The sequence below is a fragment of the Panthera leo genome, chromosome A1 (genome assembly GCF_018350215.1).
Source record: "Panthera leo isolate Ple1 chromosome A1, P.leo_Ple1_pat1.1, whole genome shotgun sequence".
Taxonomy (NCBI): Eukaryota; Metazoa; Chordata; class Mammalia; order Carnivora; family Felidae; genus Panthera; species Panthera leo.
The window spans coordinates 36,280,969-36,297,590 of NC_056679.1; the positions used below are offsets into that span (position 1 = coordinate 36,280,969).

Consider the following 16,622-nt stretch of genomic DNA (forward strand, 5'->3'; position numbering starts at 1 on the left):
AATACTTTTAATTAGGATGAGGTCTACACCAGACAGATAATCTACTTTGAACCTTACTTATCATCTTTAAATAAAATCAGGCATTTCTATTGAATTTTTTCATCTTTTGAGTGATCAGTAGCTGAAAAAGGCTTGTATTATTGATTCTTATTACATATAACTTATTACATATTGGGAGAATAATCCATGCATCAGCTTTCTTATGTCCCCCTCCTCCTGTGTGGGGGCACACTGAGCTTGTTCCTTTGTCCAGCAGTGAAAATGCAGTAATATATGTGCAGGTTTTCCCTGCTATCCAAAAGTAGAGCATTCCTATGAAAATTTTATAAGCCAAAATGGTGTAAAGTGAAGAAGCAATTACCATTAATTTATGTAGAAAGATTTTAGAGCGTTCCCAGACCTAAAAAGTAACCTCTCTTAGGTTTTTCTGACACCATAGGGCATATCTTGCTAAAGGATGCACAAAATAAATCAAGATAAAACACAGATGCATACAACACAGTTCAAACCTACTGTGGCTTGATGCTGAGATGCTGAGTGTGGTTCCTGGGGAAGGAGCTTAGCTGTGGCCCTCTCACTGCGGTGTGTTCTGTGTTCTATGAAGGCTTACTATAAAACAGCCCTATTTTTGTTTTTCTTTTTCTGTAAAATGAAAATCTTCAAATTTCTTTCAGTTAGTGAAAACTCACGTAGGTCTTTTGTGACAGCAAAGTGGCATAATGCTAACTTTTGCAAAGCAAGGATAACTGGACAGTGTTTCTGCTCAGGGAAGTCCACTGGAGACCAGCACCCAAGGCATTGATTGGACTGCTTACGAAAGTACTCTGTGCCTAAATGAAACAATTCTAGACTCCTCCTTTCAAAAAGCAGCTATTCACCATAAATCACATTGTTTATACAAATATATATAGTCTAGGCAGTGAACCACATTTTCAGTTAGGAGATGGTTCAAGTACATAGTTCCCAGATGTTAGCCTAGGGCCAACCTTGTGAAAGCAGGCCCTTCTAAAAAGAGCAGCTACATAACTCATTTCTGTATAGATTTTTATGTTGAAAAGGAAGATTCTTAAGTTTTTACTCTACAGAATGGGGAGTAGGAATATTAAGAAATGACATTGAAATCCAACATGCAGTTTGGGGATCAAATACCTGAATTATTCAGAAGTAAATTAAGTGATAGCTCAGTCTTAAATTACTGAATACCATGTATTGGTAAAAATTTAAAAATAGATTTTTAAAAATTTCTTTTAAGATTCTATACAATATAAAATGATTTGCCAGATAGATATTCCATTGAACTCACTCAATAAATAGTCAAGAATCTTTTGTATGTGTGCACACATGCATGTCTATTTATAGGCTAAATATTTCTCCTGCATAAATTTTTATGTACAATATCAATGAATTTTTGGACCCATTTGTCCTACTGATCCTGATATAATGGCATCTGAATCAGAAAATTGCCTTTGCAGTATTTATAAATTGACTTTGATTTTAGGATGCCTAAAGATTTGGTAGGTCATTTTCATCTTGCTAAAAGAATAATGAAATAATATTCATTATGTGTGTACAGCACTTTAAAAGTTAGGCAAACTTTGAATATATTGTCTCCTTTTAGCCTGATAACAACTTTGTGAGATAGGATTCATGATATTTTTTCCACTTCATAAAAAAGTAAATTACCTGAATTTAGAGAATTTGTGGCAGTGTCCACAGTCCTATTAGTTAATTACAGTTTGTAGTGAATCAAAGTTTAGGATTTTAGTGTCATGCTTATTTCTACTTCTCATGTTAGTTTATGTTACATTTCGTAATTACTGCTAAAAGCCAGAAATGAGGGACCATGATGTATCATAAAATTTGTATATATTCTGTTTCTTATACACATTTAAATATTTTAGCCTTTGAATGACTTCAAAATAATGCCTATATTTTTATGAACTGTTAGTTGTATTACTGGCTTAATGATTATTCATATTCAGATGATAGCAAAATGTACATGTCTTATATTCACTAAAATTAACATGATAGCTAATATTCATTAAGTGCTTACTCTTTGCAGTTTATTGACTAAGTGCTTTGCGTATATTGACATTTAATCTTCAAAACAATCCTAACATAGGGAAGGCTAATGTAAATAGTTTTTGCCCATCTGTTACTCAGTATTTTCAAGATGAAAAAGCTTGCAACTCGAGGTATGCTTTATAATTTTTTCACTCCGTTATTGGTTAGAGGCTACAAACATGATAAAGCTGATGCATTGTTTCACAAGTGTTTTGATTTGGGGCTTAGTTTGCCTGGCAGTTCCATTTGGTGAGTTTGTAGCTTGGGAGTAACCCTTGCATTACATTGGGAAACAAAATATGAATTATGGTGGTAAAAGACTGGCCGATTGTGTAATTTTATGCTCGTTTCTTAAGCAGATCACATACTGATATTTCAATAAGAGGATGTTCTATTATTGTAGGTGGTCAAAGGAGACTACCCTACTTCTCTCTATGTATTCATTTTATATTACAGTAATTTTAATCATCTAGTGTTTTCCCCTTGAGTCTAACATGAATTTTTGCCTTAACAATTTATGTGATTAAATGCACTGTTTTCTTTTATTTTGCTCTTAAGGAGATGATGACCTACTGTTATTATATTTTAAGGAATAGCAAAACAATATAAATTTGGTTAGCAATCTAACCGCACACTCCCAGTCACCAAGATAATTTCTTAGCTTAAATAATTAGGCCTCCTTCATGAGTATTGACAGTTTTCCTCGGAGCAAACTTCTTACCATTCCTTTAGTTTGCACTTCCTAAAGAGGACAGTATCCTTTGTGGTTCTGCTTTTTATGTGAATTGTACAGTTGAAGTTTTGTTTTTATATCAGAAATGCTATAACTTTGTTTATGTCAGTCCTTATGTTTTCCTTTCAATGTTTTGCTTTGGTTTGCTGAGAAATATGTACTTCTGCACTTTCATAGAGTTAGTCATTTCTTCACTAATTTAGATTTCTATAATTTATTTAAGCAAATGAAATATACTTTTACTACAGTAATATCTTACTGTTCTTGCTGTTGCAGTTGTGTTGTTTCCTAGGATATTTGTATGTTATGTAGCTTTGTTTTGGGTATCACAGCTTGTAGAATAATGTGTTTTCATGGCTCTGCATAGCAAGGTCACATAGGATTCAGTTATCAAGAATATATTCTGTTTATGTATTTAAAAGTAGTCATTTGGTTTGGGCTTGGGCATTAAGTTTTTTAGTAAGACTACAGTTTACATAAAAGCAAGTGTTAGGTTTTAATAGAGAAAATTTAGTAAGTTAAAAAGGTATCAAAAGGAATACGACCAGAATTAAGTCCTTAAACATTACTAGTCAACTTACCAGTGTACTTTAAACAACATATGTATGGGACTATGTTATTTGAAAAGATTGATTATATGTCTAGATCTCATAATCAGCTAAAAGATACTTAAATTTCATTCTATAAACCTTAAGTAACTTCATCTTTGTTTATGAGTAAGATTAGATTTAGATTTACTTTTCTCTACAATTATATTTTAATAATAATATTTTTATTTTAGACAGACTTAAGAACAATTGGCAAGAAATTCCTCCCCAGTGACATCAATGGTGGAAAGGTAGAAAAGGTAAAGAAAAATGTTAACTTCCTAAATTATGCTAACTACAATAAATATGAACATTTACTAAATTATTGCAATTATTTTTTGTCAGTAAAGACTGCAACTGCAAAATATTTTAGAAGTGAATAGATTATAGAGTCATCCTCATAGTAATTTTCTATACAAATGGAAATCAATTGACTTGAACTTTTAAACTTTTGGTGACTTTTTCAACATTTAAAAAAAACTTCTGTTTCAGGAATTATAATTATGGCACACTTACATGTGAGACTTACCAGATATTGCTGGAGTTCAGGACAAGGACCCTTTTGTACCTTTTAATTTTAGTTACCTATTTCCATATTTATTTAATGAATTTATTTATATAAAATTATAAGATTGCGAGAGGATATCAGAAGCAGTTTGTCAAAGCTATGCATTTGGTTATTGCTGTCATTTTGCACCACACACACACATACACACACATACACACATATATATAAATGCATAATATATATAATAGAATATAATATATGTTATATATCATATAATTAGATATTTTAGAATATATATACATATATATTCATGTTATGAATTTTTTCAGTGATCTTTTTAAAATCCGGGGTACAGTTTTTAGGTACCAGCTACTCAGTCTTCTACTTCTTATTTATTTATATTCAATTTCTTCTTTTTATTTGAAAATACATGTAAATTGTGTCAGCCAAGAATTTTATGTGCTGTTGGTCACTTTTTGAACTTTTAAAGAACATCATTATCTATAATTTAAATAAATACTTTCAGTGTTTATGTTTAGAGTTTGAATAAATAGTCTTATAGTTTTAACATTTAGATATTTAATATAGTTATCAGATGTTTTAAATTTTAGATAATTGTAAAAGATCTATGATGTAACAACTTCTCTCATGTTTCTCACATTTTCTAAATATTAATCCATTTATGTAAATAATGGTCATCGTTTAGGTGGAAAGAACCATAAGAGTTTCTAATCTTATCTAGTTTTTCTAAATTTTTTTTCTTAATGTTTGTTTATTTTTGAGAGAGACAGAGAGTGAGCAGGTGGGGGAGGGACAGAGAGAGAGAGCAGGAGTCACTGAATCCAAAGCTGCACTGACAGCTCAGAGCCTGACATGGGGCTTGAACGCACGAACCGTGAGATCGTGACCTGAGCCGAAGTCAGATGCGCAGCCAACTGAGCCACTCAGTTCCCTCATAATCTTATCTAGTTTTGACACAAATACTCAGAGAAGAAGTTCCTTAAACTCTCAGCAATTCATTTTAATGTTAAACAACACTCTGTGTCAGCAGACTTTAATTATATTTTGATCTAAAGTTCTTATGCTACAACTTAAAGTTCATGTCTTCTTTATCTTCCCTTGGAAATGGAGAACATCTGCTTACCTTCTCTTGGGAGTAATTCTTCATATAGAGGACTTGTAAATGTCATTGCCACAGGTTTATTTTTGCTAAAGCTAGTTTATCTTGATTCCTCTGTTATTCTGTCGCAAACTTTTCATTGAACTTCATTGTTCTCAGAGTTCTCTCTGGTTTCTGTACATCTCTTCTTTTTGGTTGTAGTAGTTCTCAGACTTCAATGTACACCAGAATCACGGTGAGGCCTGCATAAAACATAGATTGCCAACCCCCCCCTTCCCCCTCCCCCCACACTTTCTGATTCCGTTGAACTGGGATAGTTCAATGAGAATTTGTATTTTGGACAAGTTTCCATAGGATATCGATTCTGCTGGTCTGGGAAGCATATTTAGCAAGCTTCTGGATTATAGAACCCCAGATTAGGCAGCAATCTTAGGTAGGTCTGATGAGTGTAACAGTTCTTTACCAGTAAAGTAACTAACATGAAAGCAGTCTGTGCATACCTTACATTAGTTTATTTAAGAACATTTCAAAGCTTTCTAGGTTATTGTTTTCCATGTTCTTGATGTGTCTTCAGGGATTCTGAGAGCCCATCTCTGCTGTAAGCTTGTGGGGATGTTGCTGACGAGGCCTGTGTCTGCTTATTCTACCTTCTCAGAGCATCCTTGCTTCAAAGAGTTTTTGCCCAGTGATCTCTTTAGGATTTCTTTTGAATGCAGCTAACAACAATGAAAAACACCTTAAAATCTTTAAATGTAGAATTTTCTGTACCAAATTTTATCTTTTAAAATATTCTTAATACTAATGTGACTTTAGGTTATGCATAAAATGAGAAGATTTAAAATAAACCCTTTACACATGAAACAGGAATTGTGTTGGATATCCCTTTCTGTCCTTTGGTTATATTTTTTTCCTTTAATTACCTATTTTTAGCACTAAAAATATCTCTCTTCATAGTACCTGTATTAATATGTCAAGGTGTTTTGAAAAATAATTTTAATAGAAATTTTAGAAGTTGACCCACAGGGAATTGCTCATTTTATTTGCCTTTTGTTCAAAACTCCATATGTTGTATAAGTATGTAACTATTTTTAGGCTAAGTAAATGTTTAAGGAATATTTTTTTGACATGAATTTGTGCTTTTTTCTAAGATAGTACTAACTCAGTATAAACTACTTTATTTGTGCCTTTATTGAAATGCTTTATTAACCAGCATTTTACCATGTTAATGATGACTGAATCCTTATAAAGATATGGCTCCAGTCACTAAATTATGTCTGTCATAGTTCATGTTTAAAATAAATTTTAAAAAGATTCAAAATAAATTATTTTAATCTGTGCATAAGGTAGGCAATAGTTAGTAAGCAGAGTATTTGTAAATTGTCTTAATCTGTGCATAAGATGTAGGCAATATTTAGTAAACAGAGTATTTGAATAAATAATCTGTTTTTTGGACATGTTGGATTTTGTTATAATACTATTTTTTAGTCATCTTTTATATTAAAAAAGGAATGAATGAATACAAGAGCTGGGTTGTCCAGTGATCATCCAAATAGATCATGTATTTGCATAGTTATAAGCATATGCTTAACTTCCCATAAACAGTTCATGTTTGAGCTTTAGGCCATAAAGATTGTGAGAGTAGAGGGAACTGTGGTGGAGAAACCACCTTTTGCAACTTCTTTACTGAGTGGTTCATGGTAGGCTTTGCATTTCTCAGATATAAAGTCTTGAACCATCAGTTGCATTCTTATACACTAACAATGAAGCAACAGAAAGACAAATAAAGAAACTGATAAAAAAATAAAGTCTTGAACCTAGTGTTACAGTCTAAAAAATCATGGAACAAAGTTAAAAAAAAAGAAAAAGCAAAACCATTCTTTCTACAAAACTGTTTCGTATTTTTAATATTTTTTAAGCTTAATGTTTTACAGTAGTCATTTTCATAGTTTACGCCTCTGAACCAAAGTATATAAATAGAATTATAAAATATAGGTTAATGTAAAAATGCTTTGTTACCAGTCCAGCTATGTGATGACATTATGCATTATTGTGGAACCCTAAAAAGGAAAGGCTTTCAGGTCTGCGTTTATTTTTTTCTTCTAAGTTTTAGAAACGACTGGTTGTACATGCCTTTTTAAACATGAAACTGTGGGTAAAGACCTGATTTTACAAATGGATGGACTGTCTCAAAGCTTCAGCAATACCAACATCAACCACAAGATGGCTTCACTGCCTTAAAATTCAAAGTGAATGCACTCTTACCAGTAGCCTAGAAAATTAGATGTTTTTAAAAAGAAAAATAATTGAAAAAAGTTTTTAAGTTTTAATTTAAATAAAATTGTATCATGTTTTATGTATGTTAATTTATTCTGTGCTAATAATACAGTTTGTCAGTGTTCCTTCTAATGAGTTATTAAAATTAAGCATACACGTTTTTTTTTTCAGAACAGTGGATTACTCTGAAACATTGATTTTACTATGCAATAAAGCATAGTAAATAAATAAAATAAATAAATACAAGTGCTCATTGGCAATTATTAATAGAACTGTGGAGTTTAAAAACAACTGCATAAAACAATATATATTAGCCACGTACTCTGTTCACTTTACTTTTTTTTTTTCCTAATTCTCCCAGAGAACAAAAAGCTAACCAGGTGAAGGATAGACGTGTGGAAATAGGGAAATGATACACTAGTAGAAGGGTTACTTTGGACTGGGAGTCCTGCAATGTTTTCCTCATGTTTCATTTGCTGTAATTGCTCTGAATGTAAGAGAAATCATGTTCTGTGCTGTACTTTGATGTATAAATTGATGCTTTTTGCAGGGGATCTCAAGTTTGGGAAAACCTATTCAAGATTATGTCTATTTCTCACTTAACAGGCTTTTATAATATCCTGTTTTTAAAATTTCTAAGAGGTAGAAACTTTTAGATCTTCTAGTAAATATCACCATATTTATGATTCAGAAAGGGGTTTTTTTTTTTGCTCATTATTAATATTTCTTACATTTACACTCTTGCTGTATGTGAATATCACTTGAAAATTTTGAGATAAGGATGAGGGACTACCTTCGCAAAGCTATTTTTATTTTCATCATCCCTAGTGCTTTTGACTTGTTTTCCTCTTGTTTTTTGGGTTTTGTGTGTGTGTGTGTGTGAGCTCCTTTCCTATCTAGGAGAACCCTGATTTTCAGCAAACTCTTCTTTTCCTCCACCTTCTCCTCTTTACTGAAAATCTACTCTGTCCCAGATACTATGTTAAGTAATTTACATCCAATATCTATGTAGTCTTCAGAAGAACACTGAAAACAGAAAAGATTTTTTACTGCAGAGATGCAGTAACTGGAACTTTCTTAAAATGTGTCTTTTGTTGCTACAGCACCTTCATATTGCCATGTAAACACAATGTCTTCCCCTCACCGGCCAGCCAAACTGCTGTTTATTCTTCAAATCCTCACTCAGATGCCACGTATCTCCTAATTTTCTTGACTCCTTTTGAGCAGAATTCATTTTTAAGCATTAACATTTCCGTTGGCCTTTATACCTATATATGCTTCTCTATGTAACAAATGTTGTAGTTTTGGAACATGTAATAGAAAGATGACAGACTTTGGTGTAAGACAGATCCACATTTGAATTCTAATTCTGCCTCTTACTAGCTGAGTGACCTCTGGCAGAGTACATTACCCTCTGCTCTCAGTTTTCTCATTTAAGATACACAGTGATCCTAACATACTTTATAGATCTGGAGGTAAATTATTGTAAAAACACAAGGAAATACTTTATTTATCAAGGAGTTTTGAATATTGTGTTTGTGCTAATAAGTTCAAGGGATGCAGAGATTAACAGGACAGCCCATGCCTTGTTGGAGCAAACAGCCTAATGAGAGATGAAGAAACCTCAGTGTTAATGTAGTGAAACACATGCTAGGTCAGAAGTACCCGTGATGAAGAGGCAGCTGTCTCAGCTTGGTGAGGCGGAGAGGTTGCTTTTCTTGCTAGACTATTAGGTCTTAGATGTGATTTTCAATGAGGTAATAGTGAGAAGATCCTCATTTGGGGACATATTTAAAATCTTAGGGTAGGGTGTATACACACAAACACACATGTATATGTATATATATATATGTATATATACATGTATATACATATGTATATTCAGTATTATTCAGTATTATTTCTGTATATTCAGTATTATTTCTATTTGGAAATTTTTGAACAATTAAAAACCTATTTTATTGTACAAACTGTAAAAAATAGAGCTTGACAAAATCTTGACTGGTAAGATAAGTGTAGTGGACGTTTATGACTCCTAGAACCTGAGTTCTTTTCCTGTGTTGGGGGGGGAGGAATTTCCCATCTTTAGAGTCTTGGTGGTGGAGAAGAAGAAAATTGGAAATAGTTTTTCCCCAGCCTCCCTTGCAACTATGCTATGCATACATACCTCAGCTCTACTCGTCAGGTGAGCTGCTCTGGTCTTGGGCTAATTAATCACACAACTACTCGGGAACTGTGGCAAATGCTCTCTGCCGGGAGAAGCTACAGCAAGGCTGAGTCTCTGGGGTAACAGCGGCAGAAGTGCTGAGGTAAGCGTCCAGGGCGGGTGAGACTGAAGGGACGAGGCATGTAGGGTGATGCTTGCAATGTGCAGGGTCCAGCTCCTTAACAGCTCCTAAACGCCGATTATCAGCTTGTCTTCCCAGTTTAGAGTTCATTGACATATAGTTGGTACTTGAAATCAGTCACTGGCAAATGCCACCATCACTAAGGCTTCTCATCTCCCCCCCACCCGTCCCAGAACTCTTTTACTGACACACCCCTGCCCCCAGACCAGTTCTGTGGTTTGACTGTGAGTGGTTTTTTCCGCTGGGTAGGCGGCAGACCTAGTTCTTTCATTCTCCTGACATTTCTGTGGACTACACAGTGTCTTAATTTCAGAATATCATGTACATTATTTAACTATTTTAAGGTAATATTTGATATGTACAAACATATATGTTTTAAAGCTTAATAATGATGTGAGTACCTGTGAAGCCTCAGCCTGATGTAGGAGCTAGAACATTAAAGTGCCACCCTGCCTCCTTTATGTGCCTGGTGCTTCCTCCCTCCCACACCAAGAAATGGAGTTCAGTTTTACGTGACTTTTAAAAATATTCCTAAACAATTTGTGGTTTTGTTTTTAGGCTTTATAAAATGATAACATATTGTCTGCTTTCATCATTCAGTGTTGTATTTCTAATAGGTGTCCGTGTTGCACATGGCTATTATTCATTTGTTTTCTCTTCTGTGTAACATAAACTGTGTAAATATACCTCAGTTTACTTATTCATTCTTCTATTGATGGATATTTAGGTGCTTTTCTTCTTCTTTTGATAATAGATGAACTACTTCTAGGAACAAATTTATATATTTTTCCTGATGCATGTATGTGAGTTTCTTTGGGACACATAACCAGGGATTGAATTATTATGTGCTAGAGCTAAGCAAATGTCTGACTTTATAAGATTATGCCAAATAATTTTTCAGAATGGTTGTGCCAGATTTATCTTAACTTCAGTAGTATATGGGAGATACCATTAATCTGCATCATTTGTGACTCTTGAAATTATCAATTTTTTTCTAATCTTGTGATTTTAAAATATGTTATTCTGTGTAAATTTTCTAGACAGGCTTATTATTTTATAGTCTGTTTTTGATTAATTCCAAATTCTCCAGGCCTTAGAAACTTAAATTTGTTTCTTTATTATTATTATTTTTTTATGATTCTCATGCTTTGTGGCTTGTTTCTTTGTGAGTCTCTTGATATTTTCTTGTGACTTCATGTTTCTTGATCTTTTTATATGGGAATCCTGGGCGCCTGAGTCAGCAGTGCTTTCTTCTAGAAGGGACATGTGGAGCTAGTGGGGGTACTACTAATTTACAGTGAGTTGAGGTTTTGGCTAAGGTTAATTTTGCTACGTTTTCACTAGCCTGGAGTTGAGGCTCTCTCAGCTGCAATGTCATTACTACCAGAAGCAAACATAGATATTCTCTGGAGGAAAATGCCCTCCAAATTGAGACTTACCGTACATGCCTGAATGGATGGTGTGAGGAATGTTCTAAAATTTCTAACATTATAAAAAGTTGTCTTTCACTCTAGTTTCTTGAGTCTGATATTATCCTTATAATGGTACAGAGTGTGATAAATCATACTTTTATCCCCTGTGCTCTTTTCCTGCCCTACCCTTGTGTTTATTAAAATAAAATTTGTTGAAATGGTATTAAGATATTAATGATTTTAAGGCAAAGAAGTAGGTTAAGAAAGAGAGCATCGTAAATGCTATTTAAAGCCTGTCCTTCAGGCTTTTAAAGAAGGTAAAGCAGAACCACTATTTCTTCTTTCAAGGCAGCTTTCTGGGATCATTTGCCCAGTTGCTTGGACCCTAAGGTAGAGATGTGAGTAGTCTAGCCAAAAACTTCTCTAGATAAAAGTGAAGGGGGAAAAAAATGACCCCTAGAAAATCTTATTGAAACTTTGGAAGTAGTGATAAAAAATGAAATGAATTATGATTTTAAGTACTTAAAAGGACTCTGGAGGATGGAACTGTCTTTATTCTGTTAATTTTAACTCACTTTGCAATAATGCGATGCTAACATTGTTAGGTTTTGATGGAGCAAATTTATTTCTCAAGGAAATTGATATGATTATACAAAGAAATGGCTACCAGATATTTCACAGTAAGTAAAATAAACTGTCCAAACTTAAATGGTTTCTAGAGTCCTAAAAAATTACAGTTTCAGCAGTTTTTCCAGGTGTGATCAGACTTAGATAACTCGTTCCATGTCATCCAGCCTTTAGAGAGACTGATAAACAAGAGTGCTATTGACTATGATCAGTAAACTGATGGAGTCATTTAAATCTGGTATTCCGTATCAGTTTAAATGACTGGTTAGGAGTTCAGATTACAGAGGTGTCCATCTTTAAAGAGAAAGGAATGAAGCCTGGGTGAATTTTGGGGGGCCTCAGATAATATTTCTGGCAGATACTTGATATCATTTATTATGATTAGAAATCTTTACCTAGAGAGACAATGATGAATTCTTCTTACCTATTTAAACTTTTCACAGTCATTTCTTTTACTTGTTCCTTATTACTTAGGCAAAAGAGAAAACCGGACATTAAAGGAATCTTGGGCAAAGATTAATCTTTGTTTTTTATTGCTTTCGTTTGAAATTTGTATGTTTTTTTTCTTTTTTCACTTTAGAGTTGCCCTTGACACTAGTTGGACACAGATTCTGAGGCTAAATCTCATTCAGTTTTGTGGATGCCTTTAGATGATTTCAGTTTCAGGGTTTAAAGTTAGGAACTATATATAGCATTTTATTCTCCTATTTGTGTTTTATTTAGATCCCATACTTCTGTATTTTATCTGCTACTGAGTATAGTAAACTGAATATTGTGAACATAATAATGAAAAAGAATCTTTACCTGCTGGCTTCCTTATAGAATCTTTCTGAATTACGTAATCACTGATATTAAGGCTTGATGATTCATATTGAGAAGTGATTATCACAAGACTGTGTAATTTAGGAGATTCTAAGAGGAGTCTGATAAATAGTACCTCCTTTTCCACTTAGCTTTTGAATCAGTCGAGAAGTAAAGAGTGAGAGATGTGGGTCAAAATATCAACTTTATAATTGATAAAAATTACTTCGAAAGTTGTGGTTTTAGTGGAAGACCCGAACGGGCCTATTAACTGAACCACAAACCAGGAGGACTTAAATACTCCTTTATGATAGTGCCAATCCAGTGAAGATGCTGAGTAAATACCTCCCACCTCAGGACTCCTAACTAGATCCCAAGAAAAAGAAAGTTGACGATGAGCCCAGTATATACAGTATCTTCTTCCCCGTCAGATAAGTCAGTCATTCTATAAGGGGTGTATTAGTTTTCTAAGGTTCCTATAAAAATTACCACAAACCTGGTGACCTGAAACACAGACATGTATTCTCTCATGGTTCTGTTGGCCAGAAGTCTAAAATCAGAGTGTCAGCAACTTTGGTCCCTTTGGAAGCTCCAAGGGAAAATCTGTTTCACGCCTCTCTCCTAGCTACTGGTAGCTGTGGGCAGTCTTTGGCATTCCTTGCCTTATAGATGTGAACCTCCAATTTTTCCTTCCATCTCCACATGGCCTTTACACCACGTATCTTTCTGTGTGTATTTATACTGTGTGTATTTATACTGTGTGTTTATTTCCTCTTATCTTGTAAGGACACTCATCACTGGATTTCTAGCCCATCCTAATTCTGGATGGTCTGACCTTTAAATTTTTTTTTTTTAATGTTTATTTTTGAGAGAGAAAGAGCACGAGTGGGGGAGGGGCAGAGAGAGAGGGAGACACACAATCCGAAGCAGGTTCCAGGTTCTGAGCTGTCAGCACAGAGCCTGACATGGGGCTCGAACTCACGAACCGTGACATCATGACCTGAGCCGAAGTCGGACACTTAACCGACTGAGACACCCAGGCACCCCTGGATGGTCTCATCTTTAGATCCTGACCTCAGTTATGCTTGCAAAGGCCTTTTTCCCAAATAAGGTTACATTTACAAGTTCTGGTAGATTTATGTTTTGGAGGGGCCACTATTCAATCCACTGAAAGGGCCAGAGAGGCCAGGAATTGGAGTAATTAAATAAGTAAACTTGCGGCGCCTGGGTGGCTCAGTCGGTTAAGCGTCCAACTTGGGGTCAGGTCGTAATCTCATGGCTCATGCGTTCGAGCTGGGTGTCGGGCTCTTTGCTGAGAGTTCAGAGCCTGAGGCTCACTTCTGATTCTGTGTCTCCGGCTCTCACTGCCCTTCCCACTGATGTTCTGTCTCTCTCTCTCTCAAAAATAAACAAACATAAAATTTTTTTTTACAAATAAGTAAGCTTGTTGCTTGCTAGGAAATATTAGGAGTTGGGGACACGTGTTACTTCCGATTATTCCCCAGCTTTTTGTTCCCATGGTCAGCTAGGATGTATGAGATCAACAAAATGGTCATTTTCCCACCCAATTTTTGTGTCATTGGCATTATCTTCAATTTTTGTTTCTTTGGTAGAATCTTAAAGCTACTTGTCTGGGGGCGCCTGGGTGGCGCAGTCGGTTGGGCGTCCGACTTCAGCCAGGTCACGATCTCGCGGTCCGTGAGTTCGAGCCCCGCGTCAGGCTCTGGGCTGATGGCTCAGAGCCTGGAGCCTGTTTCCGATTCTGTGTCTCCCTCTCTCTCTGCCCCTCCCCCGTTCATGCTCTGTCTCTCTCTGTCCCAAAAATAAATAAAAAACGTTGAAAAAAAAAATTAAAAAAAAAAAAAAAGCTACTTGTCTGTTTTGTATTAGAGGTTAAAAGTGAGCAATATAAGCTATATATCCATTTAACTGCATACAAATAAGAGGCAATTTATTACAACACATTGAAAACAAACAAAATAAGCAAAGGTGTTCTCTCAACCCTCATGGGATGTAGAACTGCCCAGTTCCATAAAGATGCATTGTGATCTGTATGTCCTATGGACCGAGTCAGGGTGCCCTTGTCAGGCTGGATAACAAATACTAGGAAAGTTCCATTTCTTTCTTACTAAGAATTATATAGAAGCAAATGTTTTACTCTCACAGTTCAACGGATATGCTCTCCCTTGGATGCATAAGTCTCACTTTGGAACACCTAAATCTAGATCATCTCTGATCGTCCAACAGAACTTTTTGTAGTGATATGGATACTTTATGTCTGTGTTGTCCATGTGCAGAACATTTGAAATATAGCTAATGTGACTCAAGAATTAATTTTAAATTTATTTTAATTTTCATTAATTTAAATATAAATTTAAATAGCTGCATGTGGTTGGTGGACCATATTGGACAGCACAAGCTACATATATGTCAATGTCTAAGCAAAAAATACTGAGAGTAGTAAAATAAAGAGAATGATGAACGTTATAATAACAATAATCTGCCTATGGCTTAATTTAAATGTCCTTATTTTAATGGCATTAACAAAGCAGAAGAAAAAGTTCATCCTGAATTAGCAGCTTATCTGTACTTGTTAAGGGTTTTGGACTTGTTTTAACTTGGAATTTTTTATAACTGAAAATTGGATGAAATTTTAGTCTCTTGTCTCTAATTATATTCTTTAGGACTAAATTTATATCAAAATTATTCCTCTGTAGGCAAAATACTGGTAAATATGAAGCAGAAATTTGTTAACTTGGGACATGCTTACTTGAGAAATTAAGTGTAAATGTCAATCATTTCACATTTTCTTTGCAGAAAATATAAATTAAATTAATGTGCACAGAAAGATTTTACTTAAAAGACTATGTAACAAAAAAGTAGCCTTTTTTTTCCCCATTTGTAGGTATGATACTGCTTGAAGGTATAATATTTTATAATGTGGAAAATAACACTTTATGGTAAAGTTATTTTTCTGGCATGTAAGCAGATTTTACCATCATTTCCCAATTATTTCATAAGTATTTTATTATATAAAATTTTCAATAGCAGTTAGTCCATCAATTTTATTTTTGTGTTTGAAATGTGGCCAGGCATTAGATTTAAATATACTTTAAAAGGCAATGCAAAAATAAGTCAGGTATAGTCTACACTTCTTGAACTTTATATGGTTTAAATTTTGGAATTTTGTATTCTTCATTAATGCCAGAAGAGGGTATACTTTAAACTTGATGTTTTTAAACAGTAAACATTCCTTCCAACTGGTGCTGTAAAGTCGTTGTCCCTTAAAAAATTACCAAGTGCTTTAATTTCAGATTGTCCCTTAATGTACATGGGAGGAGATGGGGAAGGTGTATGTGAATAATTTAGAGTACATAACACTAAGAATACCTATTAACACTAAACACCTTTAATCCAGAAACACAACTTTGTTTTCCTAAAGTTTTCTCATTACTTTCCAAAAATGAATTCAGAATTAGTGAATTCAGGAGACCCTTCTGAAGGGTCTCCCCCAAACTCTGATGTATGTAATATAATTTCACTTTTGACCTTATTTAATTGAAATTATTATAAATGATAAAGGAAAAGAGAAACACAATAAATGAAAAATAAAGCCATAGCTAGAAAGTGATATTTATTCCTTTGTGTTTTGACAGCTTGAAGGTCCATGTGTTTTGCAAATTCAAAAAATTCGCAATGTTTCTGCACCAAAGGACAACGAGGAATCTCAGGCTGCACCAAGAATGCTGCGTTTGCAGATGACTGATGGTCATATAAGTTGCACTGCTGTTGAATTTAGTTTTATGTCCAAAATAAGGTGAAACTTTATTTTGTATATTTCTCACAGTGTTTGAAGGAGCTATTCAAAATGGATTTTGTTTTACACATTTTGGAAAGAAGAAATGAACTCTTAAGTTCATGTTACAATTTTTCAGAAGATATTAACGAGTGTTTGTATTTCTGCTTTATCCGTATAGGAAAATAGGAATGGATTTACTTCCTCCTTCCTTAAATGTTAATTATAAAAACAAATTAAGTTGTTTTGTATGGAGAGTTTTTTTCAGTAAATTTTAGGTCATTCAAAAATCTCTAAGAACGAACAGAATTTCTTTGAATGTATTACTGCTGCTTCTTTGACAGCTGTGTCC

At 34.2% G+C, this 16,622-nt stretch overlaps 1 protein-coding gene across 9 annotated transcripts in view; it reads left to right on the forward strand.

Annotated features, from left to right (window-relative positions):
* The window catches only part of TDRD3 (tudor domain containing 3), a 158,841-nt gene that overhangs the window by 58,772 nt on the left and 83,447 nt on the right, over window positions 1-16,622 (forward strand). For 6 of the 9 annotated variants that reach the window (XM_042927466.1, XM_042927458.1, XM_042927504.1 and 3 more), the window contains exons 3-4: window positions 3,579-3,644; window positions 16,131-16,291. In XM_042927466.1, the coding sequence (XP_042783400.1) occupies window positions 3,579-3,644; window positions 16,131-16,291 (227 nt within the window). The remainder of the gene's footprint in view (window positions 1-3,578; window positions 3,645-16,130; window positions 16,292-16,622) is intronic. The other 3 variants (XM_042927480.1, XM_042927512.1, XM_042927519.1) reach the window with 2 other exon arrangements.